This window comes from Bacillus rossius, chromosome 6, assembly GCF_032445375.1.
Source record: "Bacillus rossius redtenbacheri isolate Brsri chromosome 6, Brsri_v3, whole genome shotgun sequence".
Taxonomy (NCBI): Eukaryota; Metazoa; Arthropoda; class Insecta; order Phasmatodea; family Bacillidae; genus Bacillus; species Bacillus rossius.
The window spans coordinates 8,726,968-8,753,751 of record NC_086334.1 but is presented as its reverse complement, the minus strand read 5'-3'; the positions used below and the strand labels follow the sequence as shown (position 1 = coordinate 8,753,751).

At 44.1% G+C, this 26,784-nt stretch overlaps 1 protein-coding gene across 1 annotated transcript in view; it reads right to left on the bottom strand.

Annotated features, from left to right (window-relative positions):
• LOC134533495 (protein CEPU-1-like) overlaps positions 1-26,074 on the bottom strand; it is a 299,931-nt gene extending 273,857 nt beyond the window's left edge. The window contains exon 1 of the mRNA XM_063371018.1: positions 25,890-26,074. Coding sequence (XP_063227088.1) covers positions 25,890-25,965 — 76 coding nt within the window. The 5' untranslated portion in view covers positions 25,966-26,074. The remainder of the gene's footprint in view (positions 1-25,889) is intronic.
• Positions 26,075-26,784: the final 710 nt, after the last annotated feature.

Here is a 26,784-nt window from a genome sequence, read left to right as displayed (position 1 = left end):
GCGCAGGCGTCCCGCCGGCCATCTCCGGGCAGGGACAGCTGACTGCCGGCGCCACCACCGCGGCCCTGAGGCCGGGTGTACCAGGGCCGGACCAGCCGCCTCGTCGACACGCCGTCGACGGGGTGGACAATCAGAGCATCAGCGCAGGCATCCCGCCGACCATCTCCGGGCAGGGACAGCTGACTGCCGGCGCCACCACCGCGGCCCTGAGGCCGGGTATACCAGGGCCGGACCAGCCGCCTCGTCGATACGCCGTCGACGGGGCGGACAACCAGAGCATCAGCGCAGGCATCCCGCCGGCCATCTCCGTGCAGGGACAGCTGACTGCCGGCGCCACCGCCGCGGCCCTGAGGCCGGTTATACCAGGGCCGGACCAGCCGCCTCGTCGACCTGTCGTCGACGAGGTGGACCACCGGAACGTCAACACGTCGGCGCCGGAGCGAGCCGCGGACCTCGCCGCGAGTTCCCCACGCCCGGACGGCCAGGTGGCCGGGGGCGGTGGGGGACAGACGACTGCACAGCTGGGGCAGGTCGGCCCCGAGGAGCCGGAGCTGCTGCGAATTCCTGTCCGCGCTAACGGGCGGGAGATGCTGGCCCTGGTGGACACCGCCGCCAGCCGAACCTACATCGCGGCCCACCTGGTGGGAGCGGAGGCAGTGACACCGCGGAGGGAGCTGGTGCAGCTGGCCACCAGGGATGCCGTCGTTGCAGCAGGGGGCATCACTCAGGTAACAATGAGCATCGTTGGTCACGTTAGCCACGTCGAGGCCTGGGTGGTCCCCGAGCTCCGCGAGGGGCTGATTCTGGGGGTCCCATGGCTGCACGAGGTCGACGCCACCGTGGAAGTACGAGCTGGCCGGATGCACTTCGGCACCCAGGGGCGCTGGACGGTGTACGGCGTGCACCAGGTTCCCCCCAGTCCCCCTCAGTCAGTCATTCGCCTAGAAGACCTTCAGCACGGTGTTCCAGAGGAGTACGTCGATGTCATCAACCATGTCCTCACCTCTCAGGCACAGGTATTTGCGGCCGCGGACCGGCTACGACGGACAAACGTGACGGAGCACCGGATACCGATGGTACCGCACCGCCCTCCCTTTGAGAAGGTATACGGATTTGGCATCCGGGAACGGGAGGCCATACAGACTCAAATTGACGAGATGTTACGTGACGGGGTAGTGGAACCCAGCACCTCCCCGTATAACTCACGGGTGGTGCTGGCCACCAAGAAAGACGGAAGTCTACGCTTTTGCGTAAACTTCAAGGCGATAAACAAACTGACCATTCCCGCCCCGCCCCCGCAGATCAATATCACAGACGCACTGGCAGGACTGGGGGACGCCACTATTTTCACGACACTAGACTTAAAATCAGGCTACTGGCAGGTGCCGGTATGTCTGGAGGACCGCCCTAAGACGGCATTTACGGCACCAGACGGTCGACGTTACCAGTTCTGCGCCATGCCGTTTGGTCTCATGGACGCCCCTGCCACGTTCCAGGCCCTGATGGTACGTGTTCTGGATGGGTACATTGGTGAGTTCGCCAGTGCCTATCTGGACGACGTTATCATCTGGTCCAGGACGTGGGAGGAACACGCGCACCATCTGGCATTGGTGCTAGAACGTATGGCCAGACACGGACTGACGTGCGCCCCAAAGAAATGCCACATTGGGGCCACGGAAATAGAGTTCCTAGGACACATAGTGACGGCGGAGGGGTGCCGCCCCCGACCTGAGCAGTTGGAGCTAATAGAGGGAAAGGGGGCACCGAAGACCAGGAAGCAGCTCCAGAAGCTGCTGGGGCTGCTCAACTGGCTGCGGTCCTTCGTCCCCGACTTCGCCACGGTGACGGCCCCGATGACGGACCTACTGTCGCCGAAGACTAAGTTCCGGTGGACCCCCGCCGCGGACGAGGCCTTGCGACAGGTGAAGCGCCGGTTCAGGAACTGTCACACGCTCTCACGCCTGGTGCCCAGCCGCCCCATCTTCATCCAGACGGATGCGAGTCAGGAGGGGATGGGGGCGGTGTTGTACCAGATGGATGACCGGGGCGAGAGGCGCGTGATCGAGTACGCCAGCGCCAAGTTTGGGCAGGCTGAGCGGAAGTATCACGTGAATGAGCAAGAGTGCCTTGCGGTGGTCTGGGCCCTACAGAGGTACCGTCACCACGTCGAGGGCCGCTCATTCACGCTGAGAACCGACAGCCAATGCCTCCGCTGGTTGGACTCCGCTCAGGGCCGGAAGTCTAAGTTCACTCGGTGGGCCATGCTGATCCAGGAATTCTCGTTCACGGTCGAGCACATTCCTGGACGTGAAAATCAGTTGGCCGACGAGTTGTCCCGGAATCCGGACCCTGAGAATGAGTTCCACGACGACCAGGGCTGGGAGGAAGTGCTCCTCCCTGAGCGTGAGCGCGGGGTAGAGGACTCGGTGCCGCGACCGTGCGCGTTGTACGCGCTGACAAGCCCCACTGCTCCTGCACCTGACGCGCGACCCGAGACTATGACTGACCTGCTGGCGTGGGTCCACGCGGCGCAACTCCGGGACCCCGACACCCGGACCCGACTGACAGAGTGTGGGGAGGGGGTGATACCGGGCTGCCGGAGCCTGAACGGGGTGCTCCAGACCAGGGGGGCTCACAGGTCGAGCGGGTGGCGGACCCACGTGCCGCCCGAGGCCAGGCGCTGGGTCCTGAGCTACCTGCATGACCACCCCCTGGCGGGACACCCGGGCGCGGAGCAGACGCTGCGTGAGGTCAGACGGACGTTCCGCTGGCCTGGCGACGCGGCAGAAGTAAGACGCTACGTGCGGGCCTGCCTGCGTTGCCAGGAGCGGAAGTCCAGGCGACCCGACGGCAAGGAGCAGCAGGTCCCACGACGGCCCCGGAATCCCTTCCACACTGTGGCGGTGGATATTATGGGGCCGTATCCTCGCACGTCCCGTGGTCGGCGATTCATTGTTGTGGTCACGGATGTCTTCACCCGCTGGGCGGAGGCGTTCGCAGTACCAAACGTGAAGGCCGGCACCGTGATTGCCCTGCTCGAGCGCGAGTTCTTCCCGCGATACGGGTACCCCGCGGTCCTGCTGACGGACAACGGGGTGCAGTTCACGGGGAGAAGCTGGCGAGTGTCCTGCGCGGGTTGGGGGGTGGAGCATCACACGACGCCCACCTACCATCCGCGCGCGAATCCGACCGAAAGGCGGAATCAGGACATTAAAACTCAGCTGCGCATCCGGTTGGACGAGGACCACACCAAGTGGGACCTGCACCTGCCGACGCTGCTGTTTTGCCTGCGCCGTCGGACGAACGCGGTCACGGGCCATTCCCCCGCTGAACTGGTGCAGGGCCGGAACCTCGCCCTGCCCGGGGAAGCGCGCGCAACCCCCGACTTGCACAACATGACCACGGACGATCTGCGCGAAGACGCCCGACGTCGCCAAGCTGACTACCTGACTAGACGTACGCCGCAGACGCACCAGCCCCCAGCACGACTAGAGCCTGGCCAGCAGGTGTTTGTTAAGTGTCATCACCTGTCGGCTGGCGAGCGGGGCTTTTGCGCCAGTCTGGCTCCTAAGTGGGCGGGGCCACAGGAGATCGTAGACAGACTGGGCACCACCTCGTACCTCGTGCGTCGCGCCGACGGACGGACAACTAAGGTGCACAGGGACGACATTCGACTGATAGGCGACCCGCACGACGAGTACGACCACGACGACAGCGGACCAGTGGACGGTGACGAGGCCGAGGATGACGTCACCGAAGGTGTACTGGCCGACCTCGGCGCCCCTGTGGTGGTACCGCCGGAGCCGGACCTGGGACGTCGACGGGGACACGCCCACCCCAGGTCACTGCGGGGGGTTGGCAGGGACGTTGACAGGGACGACGACACACGGGACGGGACCGATGACAACGTCGCAGTAGGAGTCCTGGTCGACCTCGATGACCCCGTGGTGACGCCACCGGAACCGGATCAGGGACGTCGACGGGGACACGCCTACCCCGGGTCACGGCGAGTGGCAGGCGAGAACGCTGACGGGGACGGTGACACACGGGACAGGACCGATGACAACGTCGCAGTAGGAGTCCTGGTCGACCTCGATGACCCCGTGGTGACGCCACCGGAACCGGATCAGGGACGTCGACGGGGACACGCCTACCCCGGGTCACGGCGAGTGGCAGGCGAGAACGCTGACGGGGACGGTGACACACGGGACAGGACCGATGACAACGTCGCAGTAGGAGTCCTGGTCGACCTCGATGACCCCGTGGTGACGCCACCGGAACCGGATCAGGGACGTCGACGGGGACACGCCTACCCCGGGTCACGGCGAGTGGCAGGCGAGAACGCTGACGGGGACGGTGACACACGGGACAGGACCGATGACAACGTCGCAGTAGGAGTCCTGGTCGACCTCGGTGACCCCGTGGTGACGCCACCGGAGCCGGATCAGGGACGTCGACGAGGACACGCCCACCCCAAGTCACTGCGGGGGGTTGGCAGGAACGTTGACAGGGACGACGACACCTGGGGCACGACACATGGACGGGCCCCCACGACGACACCGACTCAGCCTCCTACGGGGGGACAGCAAAAGGGGAACGGTGGTTGGCAACTGGCAAGAGGGGGCGGGGAACGGACGCCCGTCAGAAGGGGCGGAAGGGGTCCGCGTGGCGCAAGCATGGCAGAGCTGGAGCGCTTTGTGGACCGGGTGCTCCCGCCTGATGACGTCAGCGCCTACGCCAACGACACTGATGGACCGCTCATCGAGGACGTAACACATGACAACACTGCTCAGGGCGACCTGGTCGACCTGAGTGAACCAGTGGTGACGTTGCCGGAGCCTACCCAGAGACGTGGACGGAGGTACGTCCACTCCTGGGAACGGCGGGTGACGGGGACGGACGTGAGCAAGGACGTGACAGACGGGGTAACGGTCCGGCTCCTCAGTGGGGAGGGCGATGTCGACAGGGCCCAGCAGGTGGTCCTGGACTTGCCTTCCGGGGAGCCGAGGATGACCGCTCACGCGGGGAGGGGACCGGCGTTGCGCCGGTCCACGCGTGAGAAGACGGCCCCCCACTACCTCCGGGACTACGAGTGGGGGAGTCAGCGCAAACCCCGCGACGTAAGACAAACGACCGACGGGGGGTTACGCTGCAGCGTGATGCAGCTCCTGCCCCAGTTTGCCCGACCCGGACGGAATGACGTGACGAGCTCCGACGACCAGACAAGTGGCCGGACGCGGACGCAGCTGCCGGTCTAGGTCGGCGTCGGGGGCCAGGACGGCCTCGGGAGAGGGGGGGCATATGACGACAGTCGTCGTACCCTCCCAGATACAGAGGCCGTACCTGGCCACCGACGCGGGCCTGAGGGGGCCTATTTTCCCCCCCAGTGAACCCCAGTGTGTGCGACGGCCAGGGACGCACCCGCGTGCGCCCTAGCATGCCAACGAGTGTTTTTTCTATGTGACTTTATCTTTTATTTCAGTGTGTATATATTTGTAAACGATTAAGGGATTTGAATGTGTGTAATTAACTTATTTTATTTATTATTCATTGTGCAAGTTCGCTGTGTAATTAATGTCTCGTGTATGTCTTTGTAAATAATTCAATAACTTTTTCTGAAGTGTTTCGCCGTAGTATGTAATTGCAGCCTGGCGCGCCGCGGGACGGAGCTCTCTCCCACGCCGGCCGATTTTCCCCTCCCTCCCCGCCACCCGCGGGCGCCGGCCCGCGGGCGAGCGGGGAGAGGCAGTCGCGTCCTGGTCTCGAGCGGAGACAGACGTGTTCGTTGCTCCGCGAGCCGCGCACGTTGCGCTCGGGATTGAACGTTCGCTCAGTCCGCAGTCGGTCACGGCAGCTGAGCTGCCACCGCGAATCAGCTTAGCATTGTTAACTTACGAGTCATCGGGAGACGTGTCTAGCGGGCAGTTTCTACAACGCGAACGTGGTGCTACGAGTCTCTGAACTTTTCGCCGTCCACGGAACATTACGTAACGGGCCGCGTATGTACAGCGTTCCGTCTTCGGGCCCTTTCTCACTGGGTCAGCCTAGCATTAATAAACTTTACGATTCGCGCCGAAACGTATTTGAGAACCGCCCCGTCATCAGGGAGTCCGTGTCGCCGTGGTAGGGCACTTGTTCCGCGACGGTTCCGCCAGGCTGCGGCAGGACTTTATAAGCGTTAATAAAAGACGGCTCGTGAAATTCGTTAATGCCGTGTTCTGCTTGCGACAACCTACCAACATTCCTCGCAATCACTTCACTCTCCCTCCAGGTCCCGCCTTTCCCGGTCCCGGCCACGTTGGCCTGGACCCACACCTCTCCGACGAGGGCAGTACGGGCATAACAGGACATTTATTTCAACGGGAAAACGGGGACCTGAAGCCGAGGGACGTCAAGGTCTTCGATGCTCCTTCGTGTGCCTCATAAACGAAACCTAACCTTCCATTAGGCCGACCTCGCGTCGTGCTGTCTGCGCTGTTGTCCCTAAGATGTACATCAAGCTCTGTCCCTGCCCGAACACGCCCGAATATTCACCCTCGGCCAACCTCGGGTTTATTTATATATATATTTATATTTCTCTGTTTATTTTAATGTAGCTATACTAACCTAACTAACCGTCCATAGTGTTTTAAAGTGTTTTAATGTAGCTAACCTAACCGACCACTTTTAATATTTGAATTCATTTTTCCTGCGCAAAAATAAAACAAATCCCGAGGTTGGCCGAAGGTGAATATTCGGGCGTGTTCGGGCAGGGACAGAACTTGATGTACATCTTAGACTTCTCTGTCCCGGTCGTGTCCGGACATGCCAGTGGCGGGAGAAGCAGGGTTGGGGGGAGGGGGTGGTCAGGGCGCAAAGAGAGACAAATGCCGGTCGGGTTCTGGTTTCCCGCCGGGCCGGCGCGCGCTGATGCTTTTGTTTCTCCAGGCGGCCGCAATGCCGCGTGTCTCTTTGTTGCGCTACCGCCCTTCCGCCCCCTGGCGTCAGCGAGTCTCCCCTCGTTTCGCGCGATTGCGGCTTGTTAGTCGTACAACTCTCTCTCTCTCCCTCCCGCAATCCATCCACCAACAAAAACACCCTCTCGTGACGAAGCTGTCACAGTCGTCCAGAGTTTCGCGGAATATAGCGTCCCGTCCGAGGGTCCTGCATTCCTAGTTCCGTTTTGTTTTGTTTCAATTGTTTATCCACATCACTGTAGGTGTGAGTGAATTTCCAGATGGCTCCTGGCCACAGCAGGTCAAAGCTGATGATTTCCGCAAACCCCCTAGCAATTTTATAGTTGTTTGCATCCTTCTGCAGTTACATCGTTGTTGAAAAATTAAAAAAAAAAAAAACACACACATGTATACAAAATAATAGTAGTGACCTGCACATATTTGAAAAAAAATTGGTTGTCTGTAAAGTCGGTTTACGGACGATAGTTTAACGTGACAACGTCATAACAAAACATTTAATGAAATTATTGCATACTTTTATGAATAAAATTGAATCATTTTTATTGAATTAATACTATTTTGTATGGATACAAAGAACGAGTGAAATGATTACTACAATTTAATTGATAAATTTACTTTTATTTTCATTCATTAATTCAAATATGTTTATTACTTTAACGAACAGATTATTTTTATTTTAACTTCTATACATGTTTGATATTTAACTTCTTCCAATCTGTGTTATTCTGTTAAGGATAGGACGATGATAGGAAAAGTAGGAAATGAATGGGAGTGTTTCAAGTTTAATGTGTCTCGAAAAAGTCAAATCGATGGTTTTTCCAATCGAGTAGAAGAGAGATAGATGTGGCGCAAGCGTACAATGAGCGTAACGGGACACAGCGTAACGGAACAATGTGCGCAATGGGACACTGTTCGTGCGTGCAGCCGGCGTTTTTCTAGGCGCATGTATTTTTTTTCGCAAAAATATACTGAGACAAGCTGAGTGTCAATACATTGTAGCGCCGTCTGTGTTCCGTGATTGGTTGAGTTTCTGTCAGGTACATGTTAACTGTTCGTACACGAGTCACAGCCATCCAGTGCGGAAGTGAACATGTCCTAAATGGCCCGGTCAACAGTTACAAGGGAGAAATTGCTGGTGCTAGCATACCTTTTTGCAGTCTAGTGAGCGCTCAGAAATTTTTTCGTGAAAAAAAATATTCATGGCCCTTGCAAATTCATATTTAAAAAAAAATTAACAGCCTTTAAGGAACAATAACTTAATGTTAGTTGGTTATCGAGTGAACCCGCCCTGTACTGCTTTATCGCAAACCTGTTAATATGAACGAAAATGAAACTTATTTTCATGCATTTGTTTGATTTTCACCCCCCCCCCCCCCCTCAACCCCGCCGCGGCAATTTTTTTTTTGTGTTCTCGCATTTCGCATAACCTTTCTCTTCGTCGCTGCATTGTGCCGGTGTCTCGTCCTCTCGTTGGTTCTCGGAGCTGAGCGGTGTTGGCAGGTCTGCCCGTCCCTGACTGCATTCCTTCGTCTTCCATCGTGTCTCAAAGCTTTCGAGCACGCGACCCTGTTATCAACTGCGGCAATGCTTGCGTCCATCCCTCCACACATCTCCCAGCATTCAGCACACACGGAATTGTACGTAAGTCAGGGGGTGACAGAACATAAGCACGGATCTCAACCGATAAGGCGTCAGAGGACTGCCAGTGCTGCGCCATGGGAGGACGAGAGACAAGGCACAAAGACACGCTCCCTCGTAGCTCGCTATCTCGCCTGCAGTTTGGTTCTCGCATCTTGCAGCGAGACGTTCTCGGTGCACTTTTTGACGTTACAACGTCTAATAAATCGATGAACGCCAGCTGCACGCACGTAAAAGTGTCCCGTTACGCTGTATCCCGTTACGCTCATTGTACGCTTGCTCCGCATCTCTCTCTCTTTCACTTGATTGGAACAACCAATGAATTGACTTTTTCGAGGCACATTAAACTTGAAACACTCCCATTCGTTTCCTACTTTTCCTATCATCGTCCTATCTTCAACAGAATAACACAGATTGGAAGAAGTTAAATAGCAAACATGTATAAAAGTTATAGTTAAAATAATATCTTCGTTAAAGTAATAAACGTATTTGAATTAATGAGTGCAAATAAAAGTAAATTTATCAATTAAATTGTAGTAATCATTTCACTCGTTCTTTGTATCCATACAAAATAGTGATAATTCATTAAACATGATTCAATTTTATTCATAAAAGTATGCAATCATTTCATCAATGTTTTGTTATGACGCCACTTAAACTATCGTCCGTAAACCGACTTTACAGACAACCAATTTTTTTGTTCTTTCATTGCACTGCCGTCTGTAAGCTCGTACGTGTTCACTTGTTCATGGTTCATGTACACATCAATTTCGACTGAGATCCACAGCTCCAATTACGATATTTTTAACCAAACATTTTATATGCGAGCAGAGCAGCAGAAAAATTCGTAGACTCTGCATAATATAAAACACGTATAATATCCAACTTGAATGTTTCAACTGTCTCCTCTTAGGTAACAATATCAAAGTTGATCCTGCATGAAAGCAGAAGCAACCTTAAGGTTCTAAGTGCTTGTATGAATATTTTTACTTGCATATGCATTTATGTGTGAGTATGTATAGATAAAGTTGTACGTTGTTAGCAGAGTTTACATTTTAACATAAAGGGAAACAATTTGATAGCGCTATAGTAAAATGTAAAATTTCAATTTGTCGTAATCGATGGCATTCAAAATATAAAATATAAGGCAATCACAGCTTACTGTATAGGAACTATAATTTTTTTCTGAAACAATCACATGCTCATACTGTCTTATTCTACCATTCATCTATCTCTCTCAGTTCTATTGTTTTATAGGCGGGGGGCGGATCATCGCACAGAGAGAGGAACGTGAAATAGCCCAACAACGTATACAGCATTGTGCTCTCTTTATATATCTTTGGCCAAACACATTATCTGTCCTTTTAGCGTCGGAAAGGTTCCATAACAATGTTCCACGAAAACTTTGTATTAAATTTCGGTCTTGAAATTTTACTCTCATCGCATCTAAAAAAAAATTAAACTTCGAAAAAAACATTTCATATTAACATGAGGACTTTATAAACAGCATGGTCTTAAAACTAAGTGTTTTAAAAATTTATTGCGTTGCAATGTGTGTGTTTTTGAAGTATGTTCCGGGAGCAGTTTCCACAGTCGTGACTAATAACGCGTCTGCCCGCTGCGTTGGATTGTGGTTTTCCAGAGCGCGAGAGAGGCTCAAAGCGAACGCGGGACCTGCACGCATGTTCCCTGGGTGTTCTTCTCGCTGCTCCCGTCAGAACTGACCGCAGCGCTCTCTCTCTGGCCGGCGAGGAACTGACCAGCTGCAACAAAGGCGCGCACAACGCCGCGCGGCTGCCGGTGGAGAGGTCGTCAGACGCGAGGAAGCCAACAGGTGGATAATTCAACAGCACACAATGCTTTCCGTGGCCTGAAAGGATTACGTTCTCCCAAATCCGAGCTGCAAATTCCTCTCTGCACGCTTTGTTACCGAGTTTCTGGTGATGATTGAGTAAATCCTAATTAATTTACGACATTCAAATATTCCCTAGTAACAATATGGTAGCTTGAATTGAAAAGTGAGATCACAGAGTCCATCAAACAACTAACTTGCCTGCTAATATAAAAAAAATATTAATATTTTTATTTATGTTAATATAACGTAACAAGCGCAGTTTTAAATATTACTAAAATTAGTTTATACAACCAATTTTCGCCTTACATTTTTATAGACATTCTATCATAAAAATATTTTAATCAAATTAAACATACTGTTAACTTTAATGTTAAGTTTTCAAGCTGTTTTATCACTATTCACCGTCAAATTATTGAACTAATTTCAAACCCTAAAAAGAAAAAAAACTTTGGATCATATACTGACAATGATCTCTTCGTGGCTTGCCTACTGCTTGAATATGTGTGTAAATGTGTGAGTGACTGGTTTTAATGCAGTTCTACGTATTATTATCTTGTATTGTCATCCAGAGATTTTAAAACCATTAATTATATTCCATCACGTGTGTGTGCCTATGCGTAATTTATAGTTACCTGTATTTTACTATTGTTTTGTTAAGTTTTATATTTGTTACATCTTATTTTTGAACATTGTGTAAGACCTTTATCATGCTTTCTAGATTATAAGCTATTTTAATCTACGAAGTAATGGCAGAAAATTAGTTTATGGCTAAGAAAAATGCGTATCGTCTTAACTCTGCCACCAATAAAGAACATAAATAAATAAACTAATTAAAATACAGATAAGTGCTGACGTTTTTACTTTGTCACGGAGCAGCAGCAGAGACAGTGTCGTTTATCCGCTCGGAAAGCCGTCTACCCGAGCGGTCGCAAGCCTCTGCCAGCGGTTGCTCGCTCGCCACATGGCTCACCTGCCCCTGCTCGTTAGGCTGATCCGCCGCACTCCCGCGCGCGGCAATTAGCCGGGGTGTTCCCTCCTAGGGGCACCCTTGCCGCGCCGTCTTCATTACCTATCGGGGTCCCGACAAGGACAGTCTCTCCTTGCGACGTGAATGCAGATAAGAGGAAATCACGCGCGTACCTCACCTCTCTCTAATCAAACGTGTGTGCGTCGTGTAACAATCTGCTTTAGGGGAGGCTATATATATATATACATTTTTTTTCTTGCGATGAGAAAACGTGAAATGTATATTTCTCCCCACATTATCTATACACGATACATTATTTTTAATGTAAAACTAAAGATTTCATGCTTGACAAATATTTCGCTACATTCTCTTCCTGTAGTCGGATTAAATGCCACAGCAGCAAACACAAATTCTTGCTATTCTTAATTTTTATAACAATTTCAGCTTTTAAAGCAAATGAATGTTCAGGAATTAATTATCTTTTCATTTTGGCATGAAAACGTATGTTCGCACGTTACAGTGAAAATCAGTGAAATTGTTTGCGCGACAAAATAACTTCCGATTTGAATTGCTATTAACTACGAGACTAATAATGCATAAACAATGGTTGAGCCCACAACGTATAGATCATGTCCGTGCTTGTTTGTCACGCAATAATTTGTTTTGCCTGTGATGTCATCGCGCGTGGTTATGACTATTGATAATTAAATTACATGTTAATACGAAATACTTGTTATGATTTAATCCCGACGTTTTCGCGAAAAAAAAAAACTACGGCGCGGACCCAAAATGCGCCCCCTTTTTTTTTTCAATTTTTAAGTGAAACTTCTTTGAGTGCGATGAGAGTTCAAGGCTGAATTTTAATGCAACTTTTTTTTTTGAAACATTGCTTGGAAATGTTTCGGACGTGTAAAGGACAGATAATAGGTGTTTGCCCAAAATTATATTAAGAGAGCAGTATGCCATATATGTTTCTTGGCTCGTTCTCGTTCTCCTCTTTGTGCGATGGTATTTTCCCACACCAAATAAAATTGAACCGCGAGAGATACATGAACGAAAGAATAAGACAGAGAGTACGCGCATGCGCTTGTTTAATATATATATATATACATATATATGAAATTAGAGATTTGGCGTGTTACAAATGGCAGATTTGTTTGAAGAAACAGTAACATCCTCAGTTTTTCTTTATGGTGTGATTATTTTAACATTGAGAAATATTCATTAGAAAATTTTCTTCTCTCTCTCTCTCTCTCTCTCTCTCTCTCTCTCTCTCTGCCGTTTTACCCCTTACGATGATATACTTACGAGTCAAGGTGAATTGTCAAGTAAGTTTCATTTCTATCACATGTACTGAGTAATACGTGCTCTTTTTTTTTGCTCCACAAATATATATTTTTTTTAATTTTTAATTTTATGGTGTGTTATTAACACTTTTCTGTTTTGGTAAAACTATTGTATTTGTTTGTATTTTCGTTTTGTCGTGTTTTTTTGTCTCGTTTCAACTGTTGTGCTGAATTATTTTGGGTTCAATATTTTTGTGTTGTCATCATTTGTGGGTTTTTTTTTTCGTTCTCTTAGTACATTTTACTTTGTTTTTCTTTGTTTGTTTACCATATTCCTGTTTCGGAATATCTTGTGGTGTTCATATCCTTGTTGACAACAGCAATTGTTTGCTTAATTTTGTGTGTTTTTTTGTCTTTTTTTTTTTGGGTATTTTTATTTATTTATTTTATTTATTAGTTTTTCTTCAAAAGAAACAGTTCTTAGCAATGGCGTATGTCCAAAAACTTACATCAAGTCATGCACTCCCATTGCACAAATCTTTTAAAGATAACAACACTTCTCGGGAACCTGCTCCGCGAGCGCCGCGGAGCTGCGTGCGAGCTTTGAGTATATATACTGTATAGAAGTCGCGAGTGGATAGGATTTACTCTACGTTTTTCAGAAGCGTATGATGAGCAGCTTGGTAACTTCACCGCTGCAGTGCGCTGCCGTAACGCCCTGTATCGTCTTAGTTGTTATTTACACGTTAGAGCGCAGCACTGTCGCCCGCTGTCATTCCCCGCACCCCTCATCCATCATTCACTGCAGCTCAACGTCGTTCAACGGGAGGGGGAAGGGGTGTTTGAAGAGTTCGACACTTGTCCGCTAGGGACCACCACAAGTCGATGCCCTAGAGATGGTGGCGATTGCGGCGGTGAATTAACCAACTACCTCAAAACCGTATTAGAAATTTTAACCTGGGCTGGCGACTTCTATACAGTAAATATATTCAAAGGTACGAGTCACCGGGACACCGGCTGTGACGTCGGCGAACGGGCGCCGCGGAAGTCGGGGCAGAACAGAAATCACTTCCGGTTGAACAGCCAGTCCGCCGAGAAGGCGGCGGCGCGCAGGCATTGTCTTCGGGCCGCCTCGCCGGGGGCTGTTTATCCTGGCCGAGGCACGACACCTTGCGGGTGTTTGTGTTTGTGTGTGTGTGTGTGTGTTTAAGGGCGCTGGGCCCGGCCGGGGGGTTGGGGAAGAGAGAGAGAGAGAGAGAGAGAGGGGAGGTTATAAATGTTTAAGTGCCCTTGTCATCCGGTTATAAACATCAGCCAGCCACGAGGTTACAGGGGGTGGAGGAGGGATGTAGGAGGGAGATGCTACACACCCACTACATCCACCTCACCTACACCCCGCACCACCAAGCACGACACCGCTGAGTGGCGCGGGCAGTAAACGTCCCCTTCTGCCGGGAGGAGGTTGATTCATGGTCCGGCAAACAAACGCCAGGGGCGCTGGCGTCGCGGGAAGCGGTAAACAAAGGCCGGCGACGCGGCGCAGGCTGCTGATCGGCGCTGCCGAGGAAGTGTAGCGGCTTTTGTTTCCTCGTCGGACCCCCTTCCCCCCTTCCCAGTCCTGCACCGTCACTCAGCCAAACACGATCACAGCAACATGTAGCTATGTACATATTACATCGAAAAATAATAGCTCGCGAAACTCATCAGTACACGTGTGAAAAGTGAAACGAACGTATTTGGTGATTAAAACCTCGACTCGTACGTATATCGAAAGGGGTAAAATGACAGAGAGCGAGAAAGAGAAAAAGTAGGAAATTTCCTAAAAATAATACAACCGTTTTTTTTTTTTTTGGCTTTCATTTAATTTTAAAGTATCTATGAATTATAAACAGTTTGATATTTACTAAAAATTTAGTATAAACAACTAAATAATAAACATGAATAAACAATATTATTAATCACTTCAAAATAACTGCTTATAATATCAGTAAATATTGATTACACAATATTGATTCATCAACAATAAATGTTACCCACCATTGAAATACACCATTAAGAAAAACTGTGCGTGTTACTGTTTCTTCAAAAATTTCTGCCATTTGGAACACGCAAAATCTATGAACGAAATACGAAATTCATAACAGATAGCTCTATCTATGCGGGAAATGCAGGAATTGTCTCAACAGCACCCTCTACGGTGCTGGTTGAACAGGGAGAAACGAGAGTGCGCTAGTAGCAAACATAAAATTCAAGGCACTCACAGCTGACTGAATAGGATACCTATATCTATTTTATGAAACAAGCGGATGCGCATACTCTCTGTCTTATTCTTTCATTCATCTATCTCTCTCGGTTAAATTTTATTTTTAATTGGGGACTGATCATCATAAAATAAATCATTAAATTCGTTGTTACGATAGCTTGGTTTAAATTTTTATTGAAGCCATGACTATCTACCAAACTGTATTTTTTGTATGTAAACTTAATGATCCTTGGAGCCACTTTAGCAACAAGAGTTTTAGACGCTTTCTTTTTCTCTTCTTGGAGTTTTAGGGAAACAATTAGAAAGAAAATAGCTGCTTTAAACTACTTTATTTTATCTTACAATAATTAGAGTAAAACTAAAGATTATTCTTTCCTTCCAATAAGAAGAGCGAATTGTGTAGTAGTAGTGACATTGAAAGCAAAAGTGAATTTTTTTAAAATATCTTTCAACCCGAAAAATTAACATTAAACTTTAAATTTAAGTGTAACGTGACCACGAACGAAATATTTATTTATCACGGTAAAGGTTTCCTTAACCTGGAAAAAAAATAACTGGACTTGATCCATTCAATGTAAATAAGGACTATATTAATTTTGTTATAATATTATTTGAAGCTATGTCGTATCGCATTCTTACCACAAAATTCTAAAAGCCACTTTGCAACAATAAATGGCAAGTATAACGAAGTATTTTTTTTTTTTTTAATCTTGAGTTTCATTCCGTTTTTTTTTTTTTTTTTGTAGAATCACCATGAGAATAAAAGCTCGATATGAAACTCCAGAAAAAACTTTAATCCTTCAGCCGTGCGTGCTACCTGTACTTATACATATATATATATATATATATATATATATTAGTTACGTTCGGTCGGTTCGAGTTTCCTTTCCAAAGGAAAGCAGGCGAGATAGTATTGGAAAATTCAGCTTAAGTTGAGATTTCAAATCAGTTGCCGTTAACGAAAGAAAGCGAGCCCTCAGCAGTAACGAGTTTTTCTTTCTTTTTGTTTCCTAAACGTAAGCAAACAAACACTCGCCCGACCCGGAGCTCGCGGGCGGGAAACCCCCGGAGCGGCTACGCATCAGCGGCTGGCGAGGCCGGTGTACCGTTAAGGACCACCTTCCACCCCCGTGCAAGGGGTGGGTGTGTAGGGGGTGTGGGGGAGGGGGCAGCCAGCTCCTGGCCGATGAAAATCCCGGCGGTGCAGCGGCGCGGACCGCAAGAGAATGGGGCGCAGCCCACGGGGTTCGGGGAAGCGCGCCGGATTCCACGGTGCCTCTAGTGAACCTGTAATAAACCCCCCGCCAAGAAGGGTTTCCGGGACGAGAATTCCAATACCCTCCCCCCCCCCCCTACAACGCACTAACCCGCAGCCCCGGAGGAAGGTACAACGAATCACACTCCTTCGATAAGCCAGGCAGCTGCAGTCCGCGGAGGGGAAGTGGAGCTACAGATGAAGGGATGAAGGCTCCCTTCATGATGAAGGGAGATAGGGGGAGGTTGTTGGAATGGCTAAGGGTGGCCAACATTCCAGACCTGAGTCGAGCGTTGCCAGTCGAACCGGATGTCTGGTGCACGCACCACAATTCAACTATCTGTGCCATGTAACAGAAGTTAAGTATTTTCCTATTGTTTATATTTTCCTTTTGTTGCCTGACACCTGGCAACACTGTATCGACAATAACGCCCAGCTCACATAGGGTTGCCTGACCACCATGGTCCCGATAAATACATACAGCGCTGTCATCATAACCTGGCACCTGGAAACACTGTATTGATGGCTGTATAAATACAATAGGAAAATACTTAACTGTATTTTTCTACTGTTTTCACAAGATACAATAATTATGTATGCGCGAGAAAAGAAGAATATAGTGATGGTACTAATGTACTGAATGTTTTTGTTAATACACTCATGCCTGGAGTACACGATATGAAACGTTACTATAAACCTAACGGTTCCACAAGGTAATGTATGTAGTAATTCATGCTGCAGCAATTCAGTCCTTATAATTCAAGCTAAATTTTTGTAATCAGCATCTTTAAAATATGAGAATTGACTCACAGGTTTATTAATACATAAAACTCACTGTTGTATGTTTTCACAAGTTGATGTCTCATTAACATTATATATATTTTTCATTTTTTTACGAGTGGTTTAATGTGGCGAAGTTATGACATGCTGTCAAGTCCACCACATAACTACAAAAACATTGACTTGAAGTGCAAGAAAAAGTATAAAACCAGGTTAATCAACATCAATCCGTTACGAAACATAGAAGGACGCCTTCAACGACTATATATGCAAACAAAATATTGAAGAAGAAGGAAAATTGCTTTTGGCACAGTCTACAGGCGTGGGTAGATTTCGAAGTACCTAATTATTCTGGAAACTTTCTGGAAAATTCCATTAACGTCTGGAACAATAATGTACATGTCATTCCACATGATTTACAATTTTACAAAATAATTGATAAAAAAAATTTCCTCTTACTCCATGCATAAAATATTTTCCAATATTTTTTACTCAATGCAGCTGCAGCTAGTATTAGAGGGCTTAGAACAAATTTAATATTACGTATACGAAGGTAATTATGATTTTTTTGAACTTCAATTACTATTTATCTTTCTTTGAACTAATACGTAGTAGTATAAAAAATTTATTTGGGCCAAGGTATAAATACTTTTAAGATAGTGTAAAATAAATTCGCACGAATTTGATAGTAAAGAAGTATTGATATTTTTTATTATTTACAACCCTGTTTTTACGGTAATACTTCTCATCAAAAATATGTTAGCCAAAGCTTTAGATAATGTTTACAATTTTTACAATAAACTATAACGAATTTGATAGTACAGCTACAAAACCAGATATAATATCTTGTCTATATTGCAGTATTAATTCGTTACATTAAAATTTATGTAAATATACATAAACTTTTGAGTATACGATGGTTTTGTTGTCAACGTATCATGAAACTAAAAACTATATTTAATTTTTCCGAAAGTCGCACCATGCTTACGACTACAATAGGTAGTCTTTCTTTGAACTCAACCTAAAACAATTACTGGAAAATAACCAACATTTTAAATTTAAAAAAAATACTTAACACAATAAATTCAATAAACAGAAAATTAAAAAATATATATAAAAAATATAAAACTTGTATACTAGGAATCAAAGTAAAAATTTACTTTTTAAAAAGTGCTTTAGATTAGTAGGCATAGTAGCCATCACAAATAGTTTTTATTATTTTTTTAATCTAAACAAAGTTCAAATCAATCTACTTTTTTAAAAGCAATTATGTATAATTTAATTCTAAACGGACCTAGAATGTGGTATTCATTGCCTGGTACTTGGCAACACTGTATCAACAATCCGCCCAGCTCACACAGGGTTGCCAGACCACCAGGGAGCCGAGAAATATAAACAGCATTTTTTTTTGTTGCCTGGCACCTGGCAACACTGTATCGACAATCACGACCAGCTCGCACAGGGTTGCCTGACCACCATGGTCCCGAGAAATATATACAGCGCTGTCTTCACCACCTGGCACCTGGCAACACTGTATTGACACTCCCACCCGGCTCCTACCTATAGGATGAGTAGGTAGGAACATTTTGATCCAGATAATATTATAATATATTTATGGTTTTTTTAAATAATTTGAAAATTTCTGTAGTTTTTTTTAACCACTCGAAGTGAGCTTGAACTTGTTTGCAAGTTTACCAAATTGTGTAGAGCTTGATTGCAAATGTTTTATTAATACGTAGATAATGTGTCAAACGTAGCATAATTCTTATAATTTTATATAGTCAATCCAGGAGACTTTCCTTCCTAATATTGATAGTCGCCTGGAGATTAGTCGCATGGAGACGTTTCCCTGGCAACGCTGTCCGACCTCACTAACCCAAGGCGACGCAGCGCTGATGGATATCGAACTCGATGCAGAGACCTAACTATTTTGGAGTTACGATTCCCAGCCATCTAATGAAAAATTTTTGGTTTAAAATTAAAAAAAAAAAAGTGCATCATCGGAGTCTGACTGAAGGTTGTGTTGTCCCTTACAAAAAAACATTCCGTGGCAGTAGACGTAAAGCCACAGCTGAGTCCAAGGGCGCCGATATGAAAGTTTTTAAGGGGGGGGGGGCTGAATTTGTAGGGGGAGGGGAGCAAACCATCACAAATGACAAAAAAAAAATGGCCAAAAATGGCCTTAAAGGACTCAAAATTTGCCCAAAATGCTCAAGACCACCTAATTTTTTTCTTTGCCTGAAAGCTAGGGAGAGCCAAGGACCCACCCTGCCCATAGGTATGGGCGCCTTTGGCTGAGTCACCTCAGCCAGTGCTTTGCGGTCGACCTCGTTGCTGTTGTGTTGTTGTGTTCCCCCTGTTGGGCGGGCAACCCTGCGACAATCAGGGCGCTCATTAAATCTGCAAATAGTCGGGCGCAATTAAAAGCAGGACCCCCCCCCCCCCCCCCCCACCCCGCCCGGGCCATCAAGTTCCTTCACCGGACAATCGGACAATGCGGCGCGCGGCGCTATCAGCGCGCGCGGCGGCGATAACCGCGGCCCGTGAGTAATGCGCGGTGCGCGCCGGCGCCGGCGGCGGATTAGACCCCGTGCGGGGACGCACCACAACGCCGAAATACCACAACGCCGAACGTACAATAACGCCGAAAACCATAACGCCGAATGCCAAATTGACTACAACGCCGGCAGCTAGAAAACTGCTGTGTACCACAACGCCGAAATACATTAACGCCGAAAAATGTCATTGCAGGACTGCCACAAAGGTTCGGTTAGGTAAGGTTAGCACACAAATTCATTCAGTTGTTTTTCATTTTGCTCCTGTGCCCCCCCCCCCCCCCTTCTACACGCAGCAACACTTTTTGGCGTTACTGTATTTCGGCGTTGTGGTACACAGCAGTTTTCTGGCTGTAGGCGTTGCGGTCAATTTGGCATTCGGCGTTGTGGTATTTCGGCGTTGCGGCAACGACCCGGCGCGCGCGACCTCCGACCGGCGGAGACAGACCCGGGGCGCGGCGACGAGACCAGCTCTCCTCGCATGCGCTGGCGTGTCAGTCGCGGGAAGTACAAACAAGCAGATCTTATTCCCATTCAACTCTATAAAATACAAACTGAAAGACTGAAATTTTTCTTGTAAACAAAAATATAATTCACGGTTTCAAGATAATCATGTAAAGAGATAGCATTGATGTAGAGACATATATAGATGTACAGATATATTTATAGATGCATGATAGAGAGATAGAGAGAGCTATAGAGAGATGTAGAGAAATATAGATGTATAGAGATCTAGAGATTCGGAGAGAGATAGAGATGCTTTGTTAATGTGTACCTATTTCAAACAAATAACAAAAAAAAATTGGTTTTAAGCATTGCAACGCATTCCGGACATTATCCAATATTAAATAAATTTGTCTGTCCTTTGTTAACATTTTCTAATTTATTGATTTTTTTCGATTTGGAGCACTTGACCTAATTATATAATTATTTTGTAGAACAAATATCTGCGATCAAAAATATGCCTGAATTATTTATTGCAGTTTAAGTACGTAAACACAAATAAAAGTTTTTACAGTGAACCAATGAATTTAGCTAAAGATATAGTTTTTGAAACTAGTTATTTTTTTTTACAAATGCCACTACGAGGATTTAAAATTTTAAAAACAATAATTTGTAGTTATTGGGCTTGCACTTTTTTAAGTTTCAAAATGTAATCTGGTCAGACACAAGAATTCTTCTTATAAAAAAGGCTAAAATTTCATTTGTTTTCATACCTTCCTGCAGGGATTCTATAAAATTCTTAACAGTCGAGTGGTATTCCTATTTATGGTAAAGTGCTTAAATTTATCTTTATTTAATACAATTTCACTTTTAAAATTGCAGCCTAAACAGTGAGAGTGTGCAAGTGTACGCAAATTTTCTTTGTATTTTTTTTTAATTTTACGAAATAAATTAATTTAAATATTTAATATATCTTTCATTGGCAAAATAAGTAAAGTTCTGTATTTGTGTTGTGTGATTGTTATCTATTATTCATAAATATGGAAAACATTTAAATAATAACCATGATTTGTTTTTTCAAAGTATGCAACAAATCATGTGGGATTAAGTATGCGAGTACTTCTAAAAACCTAAAACGACGGCTGATCTCTGCTCCAATAAATCTGCGCCCTTAGCACACACAACTATCGTAAGTGATTCCAAGTGTTATTTCTTAAGAGCTTCCAAACACAAACACAAAGCTGGTTTGAGTAGACACGTGTATGTCAACCCCAAATCCATAATCTCCAATGCAAGATAAAGTTGGACTCCGATGACACTTAAATCCTAACGAGCTGCGGCCTCAGATCCAAGAGTTTTAATTTTATTAATGTATAAAATTATGTCGAAGATATTGATAAAGTCTTACATTATTTTTTTAATGGAGCAGAAATAGTCACGTAATATTTGAAACATTTGTAAATTATTAACAATCGTGTCACTACAAAATAGTGCTCGCAGTACTACTGTGTTCGGATTCTTAGCCGGGCATTTATGCTTTATGTTGTCCCAGTACCTCCAATATTTGTAAGCCGTTCCCTGAAAAGCTTTCCAGTATTAACTGAGCACATTAATAAGCATTATAATACAAAATAAAGTCCGATTATTAAATATTTTATTATCTTTCCCATGGTTTTAAAAAATGTGCTGTAATGAAACATCAATTAAAATATAAATTAAGCACCAAATTTTCATAAAAAATAATCAGTATTATCCCAAAAAATTTAATCCATTATTACAGAAATAACAATATTAATGTATTCTAGAAAGTTATAATATATTTCTAAACTTCTGTAAATCTACAGAATTTTTTTTCTGTTTAGAATATGATTTCCACTTCTTTGCATCTAGCAATTACGCACCCGATTATGCACCAGAAAAATTGACATCATTCATATTCACCGTACACTAAAAAATTGCCTTAGGGCGTAGGAAAAACATTATAAAAAATGTCTGTACAAAATTCATGTAATTTAAATCATTATTTTGGACATACGCTAATTTTCAGTGAATACCAGGGTTCATACCTACCTACCTAATTACGCTCAACACTATAAATTGTTTATATTCCAACTAAGTATTTAAAACACTCTTTCCCCTTGCAATAATCATTCAAAGAACGTACAAAATGCGATATAATAATTTAAACACAGATAAAAAAATAGTAAAGCCGTTTAGAAGGAAAATATGCGAGTGAAATAATTATTTTTTGCGACCAAATATTGCAAATTCTAACATACAAAAATTTGTTAACATATTTCTGAAATGAACATCATTAGAAAAACTGGTTTCAACAATTATATTACAATCCTTTTTTACAGCTTTATTATTTAAAAAATATATTATTTAGTTTTAAAAAAACATATTTCTAATAGTTTATTTATTTATAGTTTAAACTATATAAATTGCATGATTTCAATTTTTTTTAGCTATAAGTATAAAATTTAATAAAATTTTTATAATTGTAAATTTTGTTAAAACTAACCGTAACATCTTAATTAATTGATATTGATATTTTAATATTTCTAAAAGAAAATATCAAACTACATATATTATTACAGAATTTACAAGTTAACGATTCCTTAATTGAGGTTAAGCTTGTAAATTTATAATAATTTTTGACGCGTAATATATTTATTTTAAGAACTTATTTTATAGAATAAGACAGAGTGGTTTCTTTTGGAATTTCTTCACGTTTTATTTTATTTGAAATGGACAGATAGGTAGTTACTTGAGATTATTAATAGTATATTATTTACCATGAAGTTGTTAAATTTTATTAAAAAATCACGAATTGATAACAATGTATTTTGCTGTCTCCAATATTTTGTAGCTAAACCTTTCGTATCTTTAAATTTTATTAATGTAAAGGAAAAGTCATTAGTTACCTACCAGCTTATACTTGATTCGGTTTTTGATAACGAAAGCTGATTTCAATCTGTTCAGAACTCTACGCAAGGAATGCACTCAGCAATATGTAAACGCAAAATTCACGTTTGCAGAATAATTTGGGCTAATGCACAATAATACACCTGTAACTTTAAAGCGTACCAAATCATTTTGATTTGTTAGCCAAGATACTTATTCCACAAATTTAAATTTAGAAATCGATCCTCAAGAATTGTAGGAAAATTTTTCCACACTTGCTTTTAAAATAAAAAAATTAGTAATAAAAAATGACTCAACCCACTAACCGAAAAGCTTAACTAGAATGCCGTTTGGAATTTACTCAGTCTTAAACTTTGCCTGCAGTTGCATCAAAAGTTGAACTAGCAAAAAAGATAAAACCGCTAATAATTAAATTGATTTAATTTTGCTTTGCGTAATGCCTATGACTTTGTAGATATTTAATAGAATTCTATAAAAATGTATGCTTCCCAAGATTCTATAAAAAAAAAAGTAATTGCTCGTCTTTAGAATGATTTGGAACAAAACACGAGAAATATCGGAGATACAATTAAAAATCAAAGTAATTTCAATCATCATGTATGACTGGGTTCTTCTAGTCTCTCTTCTAAAAAAAAAATTAATTTTGATACAATTGAATTGCATTCGCACGCACTATCATTTATTTCTGAAAGCCAACCCTTTTACATGTAATGATTTTTGCTAATAAAGCTTTTAACGGTATTTTCATAAACAACAAGAAAATGTTTTTAGGTTTCTGTTGGATATAGCTAAACCTTTGAATTTAATTTATATATGTATTTGTACGTGTTTTTTTTAATTTTGGACATTATTTTAGTCATTCGTGTAATATATTTAGGCTATAAATGAATTTTTTTATATTTTCATTGTAAGTTACGTAAAGTAGTTTATATATTTGTTTTAGCCAAAAAAAGATGAATATAAATAATATGAAATTTTTAAGTAAATAAAAAACCCATTTCAAAAGAAATAGTGAGTACAGTGTGAATATAAATTTTTTGCAAGAAGTTCTATTTTTTTTTTACTGAAACCGTTGTTTGGCTAGTTCCATAAAAATTAACAAAAAAATATCCAAAGAAGAAATAATATACTTGCAGAAATAATTTATTTGATGGGAATTAGTTTTTATTTAACGCTTTGAAAGTTTTGTGATATCAAACTAACATTCCATTAAACTTCTTAGTGTACTTAGGATATCTTAGGGCCTGACAGCTTAAATTTAAATCAGTAATATTTTTTGTTTCGTAACGATCCTGATAACGTATAACTTATAATATAATTTTACTGTAATTTAAATAAGCATTTTCGCGAACAGTTAATAAAATATGAGTGAATTTTACCCTGGAAAATTTAAAGTATTTGTAATAAAAATTAATTTTCTTGCAAAATTTTTTTAACTCTTACGATAAATTTTTTATAATGTGATAATTATTTATTATTAATAACTTTACATTTCATTTTATACTTCTATAACTTTATTGGGGTTTGTATTACTACTAAAATAATATATATTAATATTCAGAAGTAATTAATAAAAAAATTCTGAATTTAAAATATGAACATTGAAAACAAATTTTGAACAATTAATTTGGAGCAATACTTATTCGTCGCTTCAAAAATTGACTTCCTAACTGTAACAAAATTTTCAGTGAAGAAACTAAGAAAAAAAAAAGCTTGCACGGTTAGTAATTTCAGAACAAATATAGAGAGATCGTGAAAAGGAAAACAAGAAAACAATTATTTCCATAGCTTTAATTTGGTAGCCTTAAGAAAAAACGTGTTACAAAAATATAACTTCCCTTAAATTCGATTTTTCTGTCAGTAAAGTTAGAATAATTTCATGTTTTAATTGCTGTCATCTCGAGGGTAAATTGATCGTACAACTAACTACGCAAGATTGCACACGATACAGAATTTTTACACTTGATTAGTTGAAATAATTTTTTAAGCACTGTCAGACACTGGGGAGTCACACAAACTGAGACTGATCTAAATTTTTTAGAAAATTATATTCGATGTTTGTATTTACAATTAAAATTGAAAATATGTAATTTTTTTTGGCCGTGTCTTTGTTGTGCATGTTAAATTAATTTTATGATTATACAATTAAAATTAAAATATTAATTACTTTCCCAACATGTTTGAAACAAAACGTGGAGTCGGGTATTGAACACTGTTTTCCGGTCCGAAGACCGGCTCGCCTTGCCACATCCCCTCCTATGTCTGCGCCCTTTTAGGGTTGAACAGGAGTCGTCTTACAGATATTATTAGAGACAGGAAAAATTCCCGGATTCATTTCGTGATAGGCTGAAATTCAAACATGTGTACAATTCTGCTGGTTCTTCTATTGGCTTCGCAGTTTAACTGGAGCTTCTCTGGGCAAACGAGAGACTGTTGACCAAAGAAGCGTCGAATCACAAGCTACCCAGTGGAGACGCCTCACAATTTAGTACCCAATGAACACGCGTGTTTACTTGAGAAATGCAGAGGATAATGGAGGCTATCCTAGAGGTCATTGAATCCGCGAATTTTTCCGTTCCCTAGATATTATAAGAGACCCGAAAAATTCGCGGGTTAAATGACCTCCAGGATAGACTCCAATACCCTCTGCACACTCGGGCAAATGCCAACTGTTCATCGGCATGCTGACTTACGAGTCGTCTCGACTGGGTGGCCTGTGATTCGACACTTCTATGAGTGAGGGTCTCTAATTGGCCCTCAGTCCTCCGGATTAACAGTGAACCAATGACAGAAGAAGAAGCACTGGGGGTATGATTATTTGAATTTTTAGCGTAACACGAAAATGAACCCGCGAATTTTTTCGGGTGTCTGGATGTTGTTGTTTTAATCCGGAGCCCGACATCTGGACCGGACTCGGAAGACGGGACAGACTAGCGGGTCGCGGGGCGAGGCAGGCACTCACCCGTGGTGGCGGAGGGCGTCGCGACGCCCGCCAGCAGGGCGCCCGCGCACGCGAACACGCACCACCTGGCCGTCATGCTGAGGCTAGTTCCTCTCCTCAGCGCCGCGCGCGCTCGCTGTCCTCCTCCGACGACGACGTCGTCGTCATCGCGGCCTCGTCGTGTCGTCGCAGCCCCCGACCGGCGCCCGACTGAGCGTCGAGGCGTCCTCCCGCCCGGCGGGTGGTGGGGGGTGGGGGGGGGAGGCGTCCGGGCGCCGGCCAATGGCAGCGCCGGGCCCGCGCGGCCAATCGCCGCCCTCCAGGGGTGGGGCTGTCGCGGCGCCCGCGGGGAGGGGGGGGGGTCGCGGCGTCGTCACCCCCTCCTCAAGCAGTGGTCAACCTCTTCAGTGCGTTCTCTCAAGTAACCGAAGACAATCGGACACTAGAATTACCTTCTACAGACCTTTACGCTCGACAGTCAAATTTGCAGAAAAAAAAAAAAAAAGTATTTTTTCGCGCTGATTTGTTCCATTTTTCTTTTGCCAGAATTTATTCAAGTCATTTTTTTTTATTTGTCGTTTAACTCTCAAAGTTTTCTGAAATATTGTTACCACTTCAAATTTTTATTAATGATGTGCGATGTATGATGTGATATCCGACATGCACTTATCAAACCAAAATTTTATTTCAAAAATATCAGTTTGTTTGTTTGTTTGTTTGTTTGTTCAGTGCCATTAACGTCCAGAACATTACAATCCAAAATTTATGATAGCCACTGCATTTTAAAAAAATAAAATAAAAATTATCAGTAGGCATTATCCGGAGGCTTGTATCATTTGAGCTTGTTTACGTACCTGCCTGCATATACTTAAAAAAAAAAAAGTTCTGAGTGTTGTTCCTGAAAAAATCCCGGAAC